We start from the raw sequence: 15,460 nt of genomic DNA, 5'->3' as shown, positions 1-15,460 counted from the left end.
GCTTAAGTTGAAAGAGTTGATCGGAGTTTAACTTTTGTGTAGACGACTCCGGAATAAAGTTTTGATGGTTTCAATAGCTTCGTATGGTGATTTTGAATTTAGGAGTATGTCCGAATGTTGATTTGGCGGTCCGTAGGTCGTTTTGGCTTGAATTGACGAAAGGTAGAAAGTTGAAGGTTGGGAGGTTGAGAAGTTTGACCGAGAGTTCACTTTATTGATACTGGGCTCAGATTTTTGTTTCGGGAGTTGGAGTAGGCCCGTTGTGTCATTTATGACTTGTGTACAAAATTTGAGGTCAATTTGAGTTGGTTTGGTATGATTCGGCATTAGTTTTAGAAGTTGGAAGTTCATTTGTTCATCAGGCTTGAATTGGGGTGTGATTCGTGATTTAGATGTTGTTTGATGTGATTTGAGGATTCGACTAAATTCATATCATATTTTAGGACCTGTTGGTATGTTTGGATGGGGTCCTGGGGGGCTTGAGTGTGTTCCGGATCAAGTTCAGACTCATTTGGACTTAGAGGAGTTGCTGATTTCTGGTATCTGGTTTCCTCTTTCGTGATCGCGAAGATAGGGACGCAGTCGCGAAAAGTTGTTATTGGCAGCTAGAAATTTGTGCTTCGCATTCATGATAGTAGGCTCGCATTCATGTAGCTTTGTGAGTCTCAGGTCATCGTGGACGTGAGAAGGTTCACGCGTTCGCGTAGAGGAGAGGTCAGCTGGGGGCGTTAGGCGTCAGGCTTACGCGATCGCGTAGAGGAGCCCGCGTTCGGGTAGGGGCATGGCAGGTGAGCATCGTGTTCGCGACTGGATGTTCGCGTTCGCGTAGGCTATTTGAGGGCTGAGATTATTTTTGTTCTTCGCGATCGTGACGCGGGTAATTGGGCAGATTGATAAAAACCCAAATTGAGGGTTAGGATATTATTTCATATTTTGAGTTGTAGAGCTCGGTTTTGGGTGATTTTGGAGGAAATTTTCAAGATTTGGATCGGGGTAAATATTTTTGACTCTGACTTGTTATTATTTCATGATTCCATCTTTGTTTTTAGTATCTAATTAGTGAATTAAAGTGAAGAAATGGGGGATTTTGTGGAAACTTTTCAAAAATAAAAAATGTGGGATTTGAAGGTCGAGTTGAGGTCGGAATTAAATGATTTTGGTATGGCTGGACTCGTAATCGAATGGTGTTTCAATTTTGTGAATTTTGTCGGGTTCCAAGGTGCGAGCCCGGGGTTGACGTTTTGGGTTGACTTTTTGATTTTAGTTAAAGATCTTAGATTTATCATTTAGAATCAATTCCTATGGCTTTTATTGATAGTATTACATTATTTTGGCTAGATTCGAGCCTTCTGGAGGTTGATACACGCGTGAAGGGTTTGTTAGAGAAGTAATTTGACTTGCTTGAGGTAAGTATCTTATCTAAACTTGGTTGAGGCACTAGTTGCCTAAATTATTCGTGATAGCTACGTGCTATAGGTGCGCACATGTGTGTGGTTTGAGCCCATGTGCTAACACTGGAGTATTTATCCATGCTCGGGTAGTACTTAGGCTATGATATTCCTAGAATTTACTGTTATGCTTTAAGATATAATGTTTCTTATATTTGTAACCTTGTTGTGAATTATTTGGGCCATGTTTGAGGTTACATAGAGGCTAAATCTCTGAATGAACTTGATAATTGTTATCTCTGTGATGAAGTAGCCGGTTTGAGCTATGATAGCACACTATACACATTCCTACACTTCAGCATGTCACTTATATCCACGAGTATGAGATCTGTTATTCATTCATCATATACATGTATTTTTGTATATTTGCTTCTCTGTGATATAATTTGGACGGGATGCTTGTGACCATGCTAGGCGGATTGTACTGTTATTCCCGTGACCACGCCGAGCGGAGTATGTTTTTATGCTTGTGACCACACCGGGCGAATTATGTTGTTATGCCTGTGACCACGCCAGACGAATTATGTTGATATGCCTGTGACCACGCCGGGCAGATTGTACTGTTATTCATGTGACTACGCCGAGCGAATTATGATATTGAGCACGTGATAACGCCGGGCTGGTAGCACGTTGAATTGGTCGTGCTTGCATGTGGATATGGATTCATCCCCCTAGGGTCATCCTCTCATGTTTCTCTCTTGATAGTGTACGTGCGAATATTGAGGAAAACTGATCAATGGTATGGTACGGATATGGAAAGGTTGAGGAATTCTGGCCAGTGTTTGCTTGGATTTTGCATTTCATCTTTACATACAATTTCCGTGGTTAATTACTTGATTTAACTGCATATCATCTCTATATGCTGAACATTGACTGAACAAAGTATTTGAGTAACTGTACACTTACACATACAAATGCTTCTTCTTGTGTTTCATGATTTGATTTCATTATTGTTCTGTACCTGTTAAAATGATGAGATTGTACAGGTTATAGCTAGTATCATTTATAATTCGTGCTTCTTTTACCTCATCGATGTTAGTTACGATACTTATTGAGTACATTAGGTCGGTTGTACTCATACTACACTCTACACTTAATTATACAGATTCAGGTATGGGGACCAATTATTATCAGCAGTAGATTTTTTTGTTGGACTGATCATCGAGAGGTGAGGTAGATCTGCATCCTTGGCCGCAGTTTGACTTGTCTTTTCTTATGTACTATTGTTTCAGTTCAAATAGTATTATTATTTAGTTTTTCAGACTTGTATTTCGTAGTAGAGCTCGTGACTCCGTATTTACTAGTTTCTCGGAAATTTACCATGTATTGGCAGTACTTTATTACGTTGAGGTTTCAAACTTATGTTATTTCTATAATTTATGTATTTCTGGTTCTTTATTGTTATGTTTCGGCTTGCCTAGCCGGTATGTTAGGCGCCATCAAGACGGATTAGGATTTTGAGTCGTGGCAAGTTGGTATCAGAACCCTAGGTAGGTATTACGAGTCATGAGCAAGTTTAGTAGAGTCTTGCGGATCAATACAGAGACGTCTGTACTTATCTTCGAGAAGCTACCGAACTGTTAAAAAACTTCACTTTCTTGTATTCTTGTTGTGCAGATTAGTTACTTCCAATAATTTGAACTTGACTCTTTTATTCTCTCACAGATGGTGAGGACACGTGCGACCAAATCAGGCGGATGACCACCAGTACCACCAGCTAGGACTGCGAGAGGCCGGGGCCACAGTAGAGGCTGAGGTTTGGTTCGTACTATAGCTAGAGCAGCACCTATGGAGCCACCCGTTGCTCAAGCTCACGAGCATGTACTAGATGTGGTTGAGCCGGTGGGACCAGTTGAGGCACCAGCAGTCCCCATTGTGATTCTTGGCCTTCAGATACTGGTGTTGGTCCCAACGGCATGTAGAAAAGATCTTGATCGGACTGGCATTCAGCAGGAGACTTGAGGTAGAGCTGCTGGTATTCGCAGTCCCTGAAGTCCCCTTCCACTCTGTCTTTACTGTTTACCTTATTTCAAACAGTTGTATTGTTGTTCAAACTTTATCTGTAGTACTCTAGATGCTCATGTATTCGTGACTCCAGATTTCTGGGATATGTTTAGACTACGCTACATGGTATTTATCATATCTATTTCAGACTATCACAAGTTATTATTATTAATGTTTTGATTTAAATTTTTAAAACTTGTTAAGTAATTAACTAACGTTGGCTTGCCTAGAAAGTGAAATATTAGACGCCATCACGATCCTGAGGTTGAGATTCCGGGTCGTGACTAGTTGGTATTAGAGTACTAGGTTGCCTAGGTATCACGAGTCATGAGTAAGCTTAGCAGAGTCTGGAGGATCGGTACAGAGACGTCTGTACTTATCTTCAAGAGGCTATAGAGCTTTAGGAAAATTCCACTTTTTTTTCTCTCTATCGTGCGACTTTATTCTACAACTGAAGTTTGAGCCATTCTATTTTTGTTCTCTCGCAGATGGTGAGAACACGCACAATATCTACAGTCGGGAAGGAGCCAGAGCCCCCTGTTGCAGCCACTACCAGGGGTAGGGGCCGGGGCCGAGGTTGGGGCCGAAGCACAGGCAGAGCTCAGTCTAGAGCACGTGCAGCAACACCCATTACAAATCCTCGGCTAGAGCATGAGGATGAGATCCTTGTTCAGATCGCACTAGTTAGACCCGCTCAGGTCCCGGAGAGATTCATTGCTACTCCTGTACTTCCGGATGCTCTATTCCGCCTGGTTGGACTCATGGAGAGTGTGGCCCTGGCCGGAGTATTTCCTATGGCACTAGCTGTCTCTTAGGCTGGGAGAAGAGCTCAGACTCCCGAACTCTCGCAGGCTTTCTTTTAATCTTCTCATGGCTTCTGAGATTTTCTCATTCAAATTACTTTCAAATGCCATAGCTGCCCAATTATTAGGTACACGTGGTAACATCATTCTCTCCTACTGGAATCAATCTACGAATTCCCTGAGCAATTATGTACTTCCTTATTTTACTTTGAAGATATCTTCCATCCTCTTTTCTACTTTTTTAGCTCCCGAATGTACTTTAATAAATGAATCTGCAAGCTCAGCAAAAGAATCAATAAAATTTTCAGGTAAGAGTGAATACCAAGTTAATGCGCCTTTTGTGAGGGTTTCGCCAAATTTTTTCACCAACATAGATTTGATTTTCTGCTTGGTTAAATCATTGCACTTGACTCCTGTAGTAAATGCGGTAACATGATCTCGCAGGTCAGTAGTTCCATTATATTTAGGGATATAAGGTATCTTGAACTTCATGGGAATTGGCAATGGTGATGCACTCGGCTTCCAAGGTTGTTGCGAATACTTGTCAATATCCACTCCGTTAATCATGGGTGGTACTCCTAGTATCTACTCTATCCGCTCATTTTGTTCCTTGAGTTGCTTCTGCAAAGTTAGTACCAAATTTTATAAATTAGAATTATTTGGTATACCTGACTCTCCGGCTCCGAATTATTTTGTATTTCACCACTTCCTGAGTTTTCCAAACCCAAATGAGGGTTTTCAACAGTTGTATTCACTGGTGGTAGAGCCTATACAATACTTGGTAATCCACTTGCAAATGCACACAAAGCTTCACCAATCTGTTGAGCGATAAATTGTTTCAAATTATCTTGCTCATTTGTTGGTTCGTCAATTTGCTGGCTAGCGTTACAATTAGCAGATCTTTCAGATGAATTTTTTCGTGAACGTTGTGGAGTAGTCGTGGGTGTATGGTGTGGTGAAATTCCACCTTGTTGTCTTACTTGTTCTTCTTCACCCACCTGAATAATTTCATTAGTCGTAGACATATTTTGTTGCTAAAGATAAAATACAGAAAGTAAAAAAATTATTAAATTCCCTGTAACGGAACCAATTTGTTTAACCAAAAAATAATTTCAGTAGTCAAAGCAAATATAGAAATAAATCGGGTTTCTAATAACCAATTTTACTTCACTTTTCTAAATATACGAGAACTAGAAATAATAGAAGCTAAATAGTCAATGAGTAAAGGAAAGGAAATCTTATTAATTATCGCAGCTTTCTTCCAAGAATTGAGAGTAAGAATCTTCAATCAAGCAAGAAAATAAGAGTAAAAAACTGATTGCATATATTTGTAAATTCCTTGATTCTTGTACAAAATATGGAAAGGGAAGTTTATATAAAGATACAATATGTAACGGCTTTCCTCACTTAATTCTTGTCCGTTACTAACATTAACTGCATTAATTGCCCGTTACTCAAATTATTCCATAACAATTATGGTAATAATAGACAATCGCATATAATCAGGGATTATGCTAATTTTTTCCCCATATTCCTAACCATCAATGAATCTTCCCCTTTTGTAGTCTTCATGCATCCCATGACTATCTTTTCTTTCCCGATTGTCAGATACGATATCTTTGCAAACAACCCCACGGGTGTTTTAACCACGCCTCATCATTCCTGTTTATTGCTTTTATCCAAATGCCACCTTTTAACATTCATTCCTCCACGTGTCATATATTTTTTTTCCACCAATACAGTTAAGTTATAAAACTCATGTAACATAAACACCCCCCCCCCCACCCACACACACACACACATAATTTTAGGCAAATGTTTTAGACATTACTTATGGTAAAAGAGCAACCTGCCATAAACCTCCAGTAAGTTAGTTGAAAGAAGTGTGCTCTGTCAAATCAGCGTAAAACGTGGAACAGACTTGATACTAATTCTTTTGTTCACAACAACACAGTTACAACTCTCTAGCCTACTCTTGCAGCAATATTGCAAGGCTTGGACATTACAACTCAAACTGTTACATAATTGAAATAAATTCCCCTCAAACTGCAAAGGGTTTTACGTGGAAATATCAACCAAATCAAGAGCCAGCTAAAAAATTGCAAAAACGTACATCGACCATATCGAGTCAATCCTGCAAATGAAAACAATAGTGGGAGGTAAGTGCTTGTAAATCCTCTCGGGAAAAAGAAAAAAGGAGAACACCCTTCCAGTCCCCAAAGAAGAAGAAAAGCAATGGAGAAAAAGGGGAATTATTGCGAAATAATCTAATTTTACTGCTTTTTTATTCGAGAAACAATTGTAACATAATCATTAATCAGTTTCCATCGAGAATGATGAACATATGGTGCCTTAGACTTACAATTCACATTTGTTTCTCATGAAAAGATCTTAATCTGACTGAAGCCATAGTTTAGCAAGCCAAATTATATATGAGACAGAAAAGAAATTTTCCGCTGACCATAGATCCTACCTTCTTTAACCTCTCAATTTCACTTGTTCATCACAGTGTAGCAGACATTCACGAGTTTTAAATGACTTCGTCATTCGTCAAGGTTCATACACGGATAAGGTGGCTCAGGCGGCTTTTGAACCAAACTTTGTCAAGGTTCTTTCTTTTCTTTTAAATAATATTTCAAATGTGGATCAACTCTTGGCTTTTCATAGACAAACTTTTCCTATTCCCAAGAGTAGAGGCAGATATAGGATTTAAAATTAATGGGTTCATAATATATAAGCTCCATCCGCCTCTACCAAGAGTGATCTCCTCTTGTTCTGTTTTCCAACTTCACCCTCCAATGCTTCTCCTAGATTACTTTGTCCATATACATTCATACTGATTATCAATCATCTTCAATTCTCCCTTGAGCAGCTTCTCCCTATCCACTCACCCGCTTTCCGTACCACCCCTATCATAAAAAAACAACCACTAATTAACCCCCTCCAAGTGATGAAAATCACCAACCTGATAACATTAATTTAATAATCAATCACCCATGGTACCAAACGTGAGATCTGATAAAGTGGATCGAAGATAAAGAAGAGCTCTCTCGTGACTTTAACTTGAGTTATTCACAAAAAATTCTGCTAATGAAGATTCAAAGAGGCTGATAACTTAATAGTTAGGTCAGTCAGACTCAAGACGGAATGTTTGGAAGGATGAAGGAGATTAATAGTTCTCTAGACCCTTGAGATCTATTCTGATATGCTTAGTTGAAAAGTACGCTTACCAAGTGTTCCGAATGGGAAGACTTTCTGTACCAAACAATATGTAAAGTTGCATGCTTATACCGTGTTACTTATTTAAACTGAAGATGTGAATTTAAGGCAAAATGAAAAAAATAAAAAAGAATACTAAATGCTATGATGTAATCAAGTTGGATTAGAGGTAATTAGTGTTGAAACTTTCTAAAAACTCACTCATGGGATTGAATCACTTTTAAATTTTCAAATGCAAAGAATACTTGTCCCTACGGACTTAGGAAGCAATGTACCTGTATAGGCATACCAACCAGTTGGGATTAGGGTTAGTTGTTATTGGCACACTCGCACTAGCATCCAGTGCTTGATAGGAGTTTTTGGTCGGTGTTTGACATGACTTTTCTCTATTTGGTTTGAGAGTGTAGGAACTGACGAACTGTAGACATAGGCGTGAGATGCAGTGAATTTCTGGTTTTTACGGAATTCTAGTCTGTCCTAAAATAGACAAACTATTAAGTAGCAGAACTAGAGAATTCTAATTTTATAGAATTCTAATCTGTTTAAAAAGACATTATTGAGTAGCAGAATGGAAAGGGTCCAAATGAAGCATAATTACTGAAGAGGATTCATATAGCTAATCCAACTAGTTTTGCGTAGAGGCGCAGAAGTAGTAGTTGTTGTTATGCAAAGAAGACTAGTTAAGAAATACTGCTTCTGTATCAAATTCTAGCTTGCTTCCCATAAATTAACAAATAAATGAATAAATCAGATAAGATTTAAGAGATAAGATTTAAATCAGATAAGATTAACTTGTGCCTTGGTTTTCCTTCTACTCCTTTACCATCTCTAAAATTTTAAATGTTTAAAAGTATAGATACATTAATTGTTTTCTGATTAAAAGATATGAGCAAAGTTAAAAAGAATAATAAACCTAAGTTGCTCCGACACAGCAGTTTAGGTGCCGCACCCATGTCGACACGACACTAGTATGGGTGTGAATATGACATTCGTACCGGATTTGGTCAAACAATTTTGGGTACTTTGACCACGACAGACGAAAACATTCGAGACGAGATACAATTTGATTCCCAAAATCAGAACCAAAACTAGGGTAAATTTGAAGAAAATAGCATACCTTATCTAGGAAATCAATCATTTACTTATCTACAATTTGAGGGAAAAAAAGAAAAGAAATCCACACTTTACAAGCTATACGTGAGTCTTCCACAAAATTTCTCATACATTAGAGATATTTTTATATTTTTGAATTATTTTTGGCCAGATCCCCCCACCCATATCTGTACTAAGGATCCATATCCCCGTATCTTAGAATTTACATCTCAAAGGATCCGACCCCTAGATCCGCTCAAAACCGGGCAAACGAGGTCGAAACTGTAATTTGACGACGCATACAGGTTCGTGTCGTCATTTGTGACCCATAGGGTGTCGGACACCGACGCCCGTGTCCGAGCAACTTAGCAATAAACTGACTGAACTTTTAATAAGGTAAATCATCCATAACGATGTACAAGTTCCTAATCAACAGGCACAAAAATGCTATAAAGGGATGTCTTAACTATCACGACCGTTGTTAATTAGATCCTTCATGGGTCTTGATGTAATGGCGTCAAACGGGTGTCATACAGGTATTGACTCTGCGATATTTCTCAATTACACTAAATACTAGAAAAAATGGTGCACATCCTTGTGTATCACATACTTGCACATCTTACATCTGTGTAGGATCGGGTACACACCCATAAACGACTCTATATAACAAAGATCATAACTGCAACAATTTGTTCTTTTTCCTTCTTTGTTCTGGCCCCATGCTTTTAGGTACCCTATTAAAGTGGAACCTCTCTAGACCACAAATTATGAAGTATCTATTTGGCCAGGGATTCACAGCACTTCTAGTTTTCTCTCTTTTAGAACAGCTCAAGTGCGACCCACAAAAGCCTTAAAAGCCTAGTGCTACTTTCTGAAAGCTTAAAGCACTTCAATCTCAATCATTCATAAGATATAACATATCATCCATGCATGTTTACAAAAGGTAACTGCAATTCTGGACGGAAATATATCCTACCTACAGCAAGATGAAAAGAAAAAAGACAAAAAACACAAATCAGATACATTACTCCTGCCGTCCGAATTTATGGGGCACTCTTTCCTTTTTAGTCAGTCCCAAAAAGAATGTCACCTTTTCTTATTTAAAAACAATTTATCTTTAGAATTCCTACTTTACCCTCAATGAATTGATTTACAGCCACATAAATATCTATGGTTTGTTCTAGACCACAAGTTTCAAAAGTCTTGCTTTCTTTCTTAAACTCCTTGCCGAGTCAAACACCGCCACATCAATCAGGACAGAGGGAGAATATCTTAGCAAAAAGGCTGAGAAAGCAATTAAGAAAACCAACAGAAAGAACAGTCTATACCTGATACTTCCATGCTAATGATTGTCTGTCCCACAAGACTTGCTCATCAAACTTGGTCAGTACACCATCATCAAGTCGTTTCCATGTTCTGATCTTCTCCACACCCATCCACAACTCTTTTCCCTTTCCAAGTTCTGCCTGTATAACCCTTGCTCTTCTAGGCCATCCAGCTACACCATAACCATGATATCCAAAGCATCCACCGTAGCAAAACCATATACCTTCTAGATTCCCACAGAAATCATTAGTATGATCATGACCTATAAAAACAGCCTTAACATCTCCCATTGAGACAAAGGTCTTCAAAACTCCGGAGTTTACTGACGAACATGCCACATATTCCCGGTCCGTGCCAACGATATCTTTTATGGGACCTTGACGAATTTCTGGAATCGGGATATGGAAAAACGCTAGTGCAGGATGCATCATTGGCAGAGAACTCTCGACTGATTGATCAGCATTCTTCCATTGTCCCTGTGATTGTATTGACCTGCAAAATGTTACTACTAAATTCTGAATAGGCTAAACCTACCTCGTCAGAGCAGAAACAATTAATGAAAACACAGAACAGAAAGTTCTAAGAAATGGCAAAATTGGGATAGAATGCTGAGCAGTGAATCACTAAGTCATGCACATGGAAGGCTAATGGTGGACATGGAAGGAGAATGCTGAGCAGTGAATCACCAAGTCATGCACATGGAAGGCTAATGCTGTCCCTGTGATTGTATTGACCTGCAAAATGTTACTACTAAATTCTGAATAGGCTAAACCTACCTCGTCAGAGCAGAAACAATTAACGAAAACACAGAACAGAAAGTTCTATGAAATGGCAAAATTGAGATAGAATGCTGAGCAGTGAATCACTAAGTCATGCACATGGAAGGCTAATGCTGGACACAGGCACACATGTGTGTGTGTGTGTGTGCGTGTGAAAGAGAGAGAGAGAGAGAGAGAGAGAGAGAGAGAGAGAGAGAAAACATATATGCTTCCTTCTAATGTCTGCCATTACAATACCTGATATCTTTTAGAAATATCATGAAGCCAACTTAGTTGAGATTCCCTGATCCAGTTATAAGTCCGAACTCCATTGACAACAGCTCTATCTCCACTGTCTAGAAAATATAGGTTAAGAATGCTGCTGTTACTAAAGTATGAGCCAGGTGCACCCCACACTTCAAGATTGTAGTTGCCAAATCCATCAATATTTGTTATTGGTTGCTGTTTTACTGGATCCGAGGTAACTTTGGTTGATGGGAAGGTTTGTGACACAGAATAATCCATCAGGGAGATTAAATACATAAGTTCCTCACGATTCATGGTAGATTCTTGATCATGGTTCCCTAAAACTGCTGCCCATGGAATTTCGGATTCTATAGCAGGAGCAAAAACTTCAAACAAAGATTCTGCAGCATCAGTGGCACTTGCTCCGAAGATGTTATCTCCTGTATAACAAAGTGAAGTGAGCTTTACAAAGAGTACAGATGAACACACAACAAGAATGCACCTGGACTTTTACACTAATATATTTGCAAATTAGAATTCTATAATCTCAGCCACCATAAGATTAGAAATGAGAGTTTCATACATTATTGACTCATTAGAATATTTCAAATTAAAATGAAATAACCTATTATTTAAACCAAAACATCCATGTCCTGCACAAGGATAACCTAAACAAAGACATGGGTACATCCCTACATCATTCAAAGGATTCTTTACAGAAGAAGCACCATGTAGCTAAAACAGATTTTGACAAGTTCTCCCTTCAAATAACTGAGTGAGACTAGAGCGAAATAGCAAAGATCATAGATCAATGACCTAATCAAGTTAAACTGGCCCAAATTTGATCCAAAAGATTGGAAGTGCCTGTGCACATCAGGATGCAATGAAACTCAAGTGTTAACAAGCAAAATGATAGGAAAGTGAACTTCATCACCTGTTTTCTCATGACAGTGAAATTATAAGAAGTTTTAAATAGGTTGTGGACGTCTGTTTTCTTGTTTTTTCAATTATAATTTGTTAGTTGTAAATGAAAAGTTTTCTCCTGAGATTGCACAAGTATCAATGCAAATGTTGAGATGTGGATTACTTAATCGTAAAAATGACCTATATAACTCTTTGCTAAATACTTATACGCAGGATATTTCCATTAAACCAAGCAATTTAATCTTAGAAGCTAAAAATTAAAATTAGAATACACATCCGTGGTTAAGTGATAAATGTGTGTATGAAACATACTTGTGTTGCATTCATTGGATTGGTGTAAACACCATGTGTGGGTGGATTTTATGTAACTTTTTGTCGAGCATAATACACCTTAACTTTCTTTTTATTAATTAAAAATAAAAATTAATTTTGTTTTGGTTGGGCTAGCCAAAGAAAGGAAAGGTGAGTGCTCATAATTCAATCTGTAAACGACGAAGAAACTCATATATCACCGATAGTGAGTGCTGTAAATAAGCTTTGTTTAACTTCCTTTCTATGGCTGTTCCTTAAAAGTTTGTCACTGTATGATTAGGCTTGGAGGATTGATTTCACTAGGCTTGGATTCAATAGCTTGGCTTAGATATTTTTTACAATTCACCTTGATTGCCTTAAAGTACTGTTCCATGTCCTAGCGGTCTTTGAGCCTTGGCATTTCTTGAATCCCGTTGAATGGCTATGGTTCTGGGACTCAAGTTGGGAGTCTCTAGGTGAGACATTCGGTTGACGAGCCAGGAACCTATTTCCACCGCAAGCTCCTCAATTTGACCCGGTCTATCACGCTTTCGACATTGCCACCGGGATCTTGATCGATCGATTTAGGAAAGATGAAAACACAAAGGCCCCCTCTTTGTCCAGAACTTGGACTCAATCCACATCCCTTGCTTGAACCTTCGGTGTTGCTTTAATAATAAATTAGTAACCTTTATGTCTATGGTACTGTATGGACAGCAAGTAATCATGCACCCCTTCACAGTGTCAATTTTCTCGTTAAACCTACAATTCCCTGCTTGTACTCTTATGTAAATTATACCCTTCAACCATTGCCTCCTCTTACTCTCATAAGTTATACCTTCCTATTTTAACTTTCTCCAAGATTTTTTTTTCTCATTTAGAAACTTCAGCCCCGTCTCGCTGCCACCAAATACTTGCTATCTGCAATATAATACTCCTTTATCACCTAATGATATTTAGCATGCACACCCTATTATTCGTTTAGTTTCTTAATTAATCCCATATTGTGGCTACGGAAAAGGCAGTACAAGACATGAGGACTCAAAAGCCACACGATTAACCCTGCAACCTGTATACGAACCAACACACAATCATACATATGAGAGCAAGATTAAATTGTATCAAGTTCTGCAAAGAGGATGAGAGATTGAAACAACACAAGGCTAATATTTTAAGCAGAGAGAGCTTCATAGTTAGTTCCCATTCTCAGTCACGAGTTAGTTTTTGAATGTGATTGACAATCTTCCCAAATCTTAATCAATTGCTCCAAGTTTGTTAACAACCAAAAGTATTGATTATTAGATCCAACTGGAAGACAATAGGAGGAACTTGCTCTTGGAAAAACAATAATAATCAGATCCGTAACTACAAACCGTCGTATCCTGTAATAATGAAACTTTATTGGTCTTCCTGAAAGTATTTTATTTTTCTGAGTGAACTTTATATCTATCAACATTGTACTTAACAAATCACCCCATACCTCTTAAATGCGATGGCTATAGATAAATTCTAATGGCCCTGCCCTAAGTCTAAATATTGCTTCAGCAGTTCAGCTCATTGAAGGGAAAGAGTTTCACAATTCAATAGGGGTCCAACAACAATTTTAAGAAATCTTCATAAATAATTTTCATCTTAAGCTGGAGTGGCTTTGAAAGGTTTACACAAGTAAATTCACTAATAAAAGATGATTGAAATTAAATTTTACTTTGGCCGAGTTTGATTTACAAAGAAAACATGCGATAAACAATAACGTGAGAAGACAGTAATTTACTTAGGTCGCTAGATTTAGCATATTCTGAATCTCTATTATACCATTTGGGGAAAGGCAGGAAGTTACTGAAAATTGATCTTAAATTAGAACTTCTGCTGTGAACACCCTGAAAAGGAAAGTGTTTTTCTTACTTCAGATAACGTCAAGGCAATACATAAAGGTTACAGTTTCCTATGGTTCCGAAAAGGAAAGAACAATAAGAAATACATACTTGATTTAGTTCTGAACTCTGATTATTAACAGAAGGGAAAAGTTAAACTTATTACCGGTAAATACAATCAAGTCTGGATTTTCAATCTCAATCATTTTCCTCAAGAACTGAGTAGTGTTGAGGTCGGAACAGTAATTGAACTCACTCTCCAATACATCTCTACACCGAGTCACCATCCCATTCCCGTAGTGCATATCCGCCACCTAAAACCATCAAACTGAAACAAAATTACAACAAAGTAACAAACAGCTGATCAATTCAGCTAATTTTCCTAGTAAGTTCCTATTATAACCTGCAGAATTTTGAAGGTTCCATCAGAGTTGAAATGCAGAGGCAGCTGAGGCTGCTTCTTGATCAGCTGGATATTTTGGTCGGTGGTTAGTTTACTTGAGATAATCAGTCTGTCTAGTAGATGTAAAGAAGCAATAATGAAGCTGAAGAACAACAAAGAGTGGATCCAACTCGTTGCAGATTCCATAGTTTGTTTAAGGATCCAAATGGAGAAGCAGCAATAAAGATAATAGACTTCATTTTCACTAAGCTACCTACTTTGACTTGTTTATTATTTTCAATTGGAGGTTTTTCTTATGTTTATTTTTTTTTCTCGTTAAATGTGATTAACCACTTCACTTAATTTGGATAGACTACTCAGACCTGTACGATCTAAACCAAGATTTCCGACAAAAACTGGTGTTGGCTATACATTTTCTTGACAACAGTACCGTCATTTTCGAAAATTGCCATTTCAGTCCATTTGTTTCTTAAGCTAATTTCTTAAAATTACAGCTTTGTAGCAAATAATGTTGGGGCTTGTTTGATTGGATGAATTAGGTATTATAATACCTGCATACCACCCAGGTGTTTGGTTCCTTTCTTCGATACTTGCAAAAAATTCAAGACATTATAAATTTTTGGTGTCGTGAAATCAAATTTTTCGGAAGGGTGAATTTTCGAAAATTTTCCCAACCATTAAAGCTTAGCTCAAGCTTTTGCACATAAGCACATTCTTTAATTTTATTAATGGGTGAATGTCTTAATCTTCTTCTCTAGGAAATATACTTTTCTCCTTATTATTACAACCTCATTGCTTCAGTTGTGGAAGTCGGAATGGCCGTTTGTGTAGTTGTGCCATGTTCCCCTATTTTATGCTTTCCGTATGTTTGTTTGTTGTTTTCTGACTTGCGGGGATGATTGGTTTGATTTCGGGAAGGTTTGAGAGTGATTAGGAACACTTAGTCTCTTTTGGATGCTTAGGTTGTAAGAGTTGACCAAGGTTTGACTTTTGAGTAAACGCCCTCAAATTGGTGATTTGATGGTCCTAATAAGTTCGTATGGTGATTTAGAACTTAGGTGTATGTTCGAATTTG

At 38.0% G+C, this 15,460-nt stretch overlaps 1 protein-coding gene across 4 annotated transcripts; it reads right to left on the bottom strand.

Moving 5' to 3' along the window:
* Nucleotides 1-6,153: 6,153 nt before the first annotated feature.
* On the bottom strand, nt 6,154-14,700 carry LOC107831938 (putative inactive purple acid phosphatase 28). Of its 4 annotated transcripts, XR_001658463.2 has the most exons (7): nt 14,386-14,700; nt 14,149-14,296; nt 10,909-11,336; nt 10,579-10,626; nt 9,895-10,368; nt 6,729-7,164; nt 6,154-6,389 (listed from the first exon to the last, which is right to left on the bottom strand). XR_001658463.2 is itself a non-coding variant. In XM_016659734.2 (6 exons), exons 1-6 carry the CDS (start codon nt 14,569-14,571, stop codon nt 6,384-6,386), a joined length of 1,290 nt encoding a protein of 429 aa, XP_016515220.2. In that variant the 5' UTR covers nt 14,572-14,698; the 3' UTR covers nt 6,154-6,383. The 4 variants fall into 4 exon arrangements, 2 of the variants coding, with proteins under 2 accessions (XP_016515220.2, XP_075077716.1); XR_001658464.2 differs by lacking the exon at nt 10,579-10,626 and having other exon boundaries at nt 14,386-14,698; XM_016659734.2 differs by lacking the exon at nt 6,729-7,164 and having other exon boundaries at nt 14,386-14,698.
* Between the last annotated feature and the right edge of the window lie 760 nt (nt 14,701-15,460).

Source organism: Nicotiana tabacum, chromosome 9 (genome assembly GCF_000715075.1).
Source record: "Nicotiana tabacum cultivar K326 chromosome 9, ASM71507v2, whole genome shotgun sequence".
Taxonomy (NCBI): domain Eukaryota; kingdom Viridiplantae; phylum Streptophyta; class Magnoliopsida; order Solanales; family Solanaceae; genus Nicotiana; species Nicotiana tabacum.
Note: the sequence above shows the minus strand (reverse complement) of the source record. Positions and strands in the feature narration are given on the sequence as shown.

What these genes read in the sequence shown, in the direction of transcription:
- LOC107831938 (XM_016659734.2), bottom strand. Translation starts at nt 14,571, where the DNA reads ATGGAATCTGCAACGAGTTGGATCCACTCTTTGTTGTTCTTCAGCTTC. An exon ending in GAACCTTCAAAATTCTGCAG is followed by an intron (nt 14,297 to 14,385) that starts GTTATAATAGGA and finishes TGATGGTTTTAG; the next exon opens with GTGGCGGATATGCACTACGG. An exon ending in AGACTTGATTGTATTTACCG is followed by an intron (nt 11,337 to 14,148) that starts GTAATAAGTTTA and finishes TTTGTTATACAG; the next exon opens with GAGATAACATCTTCGGAGCA.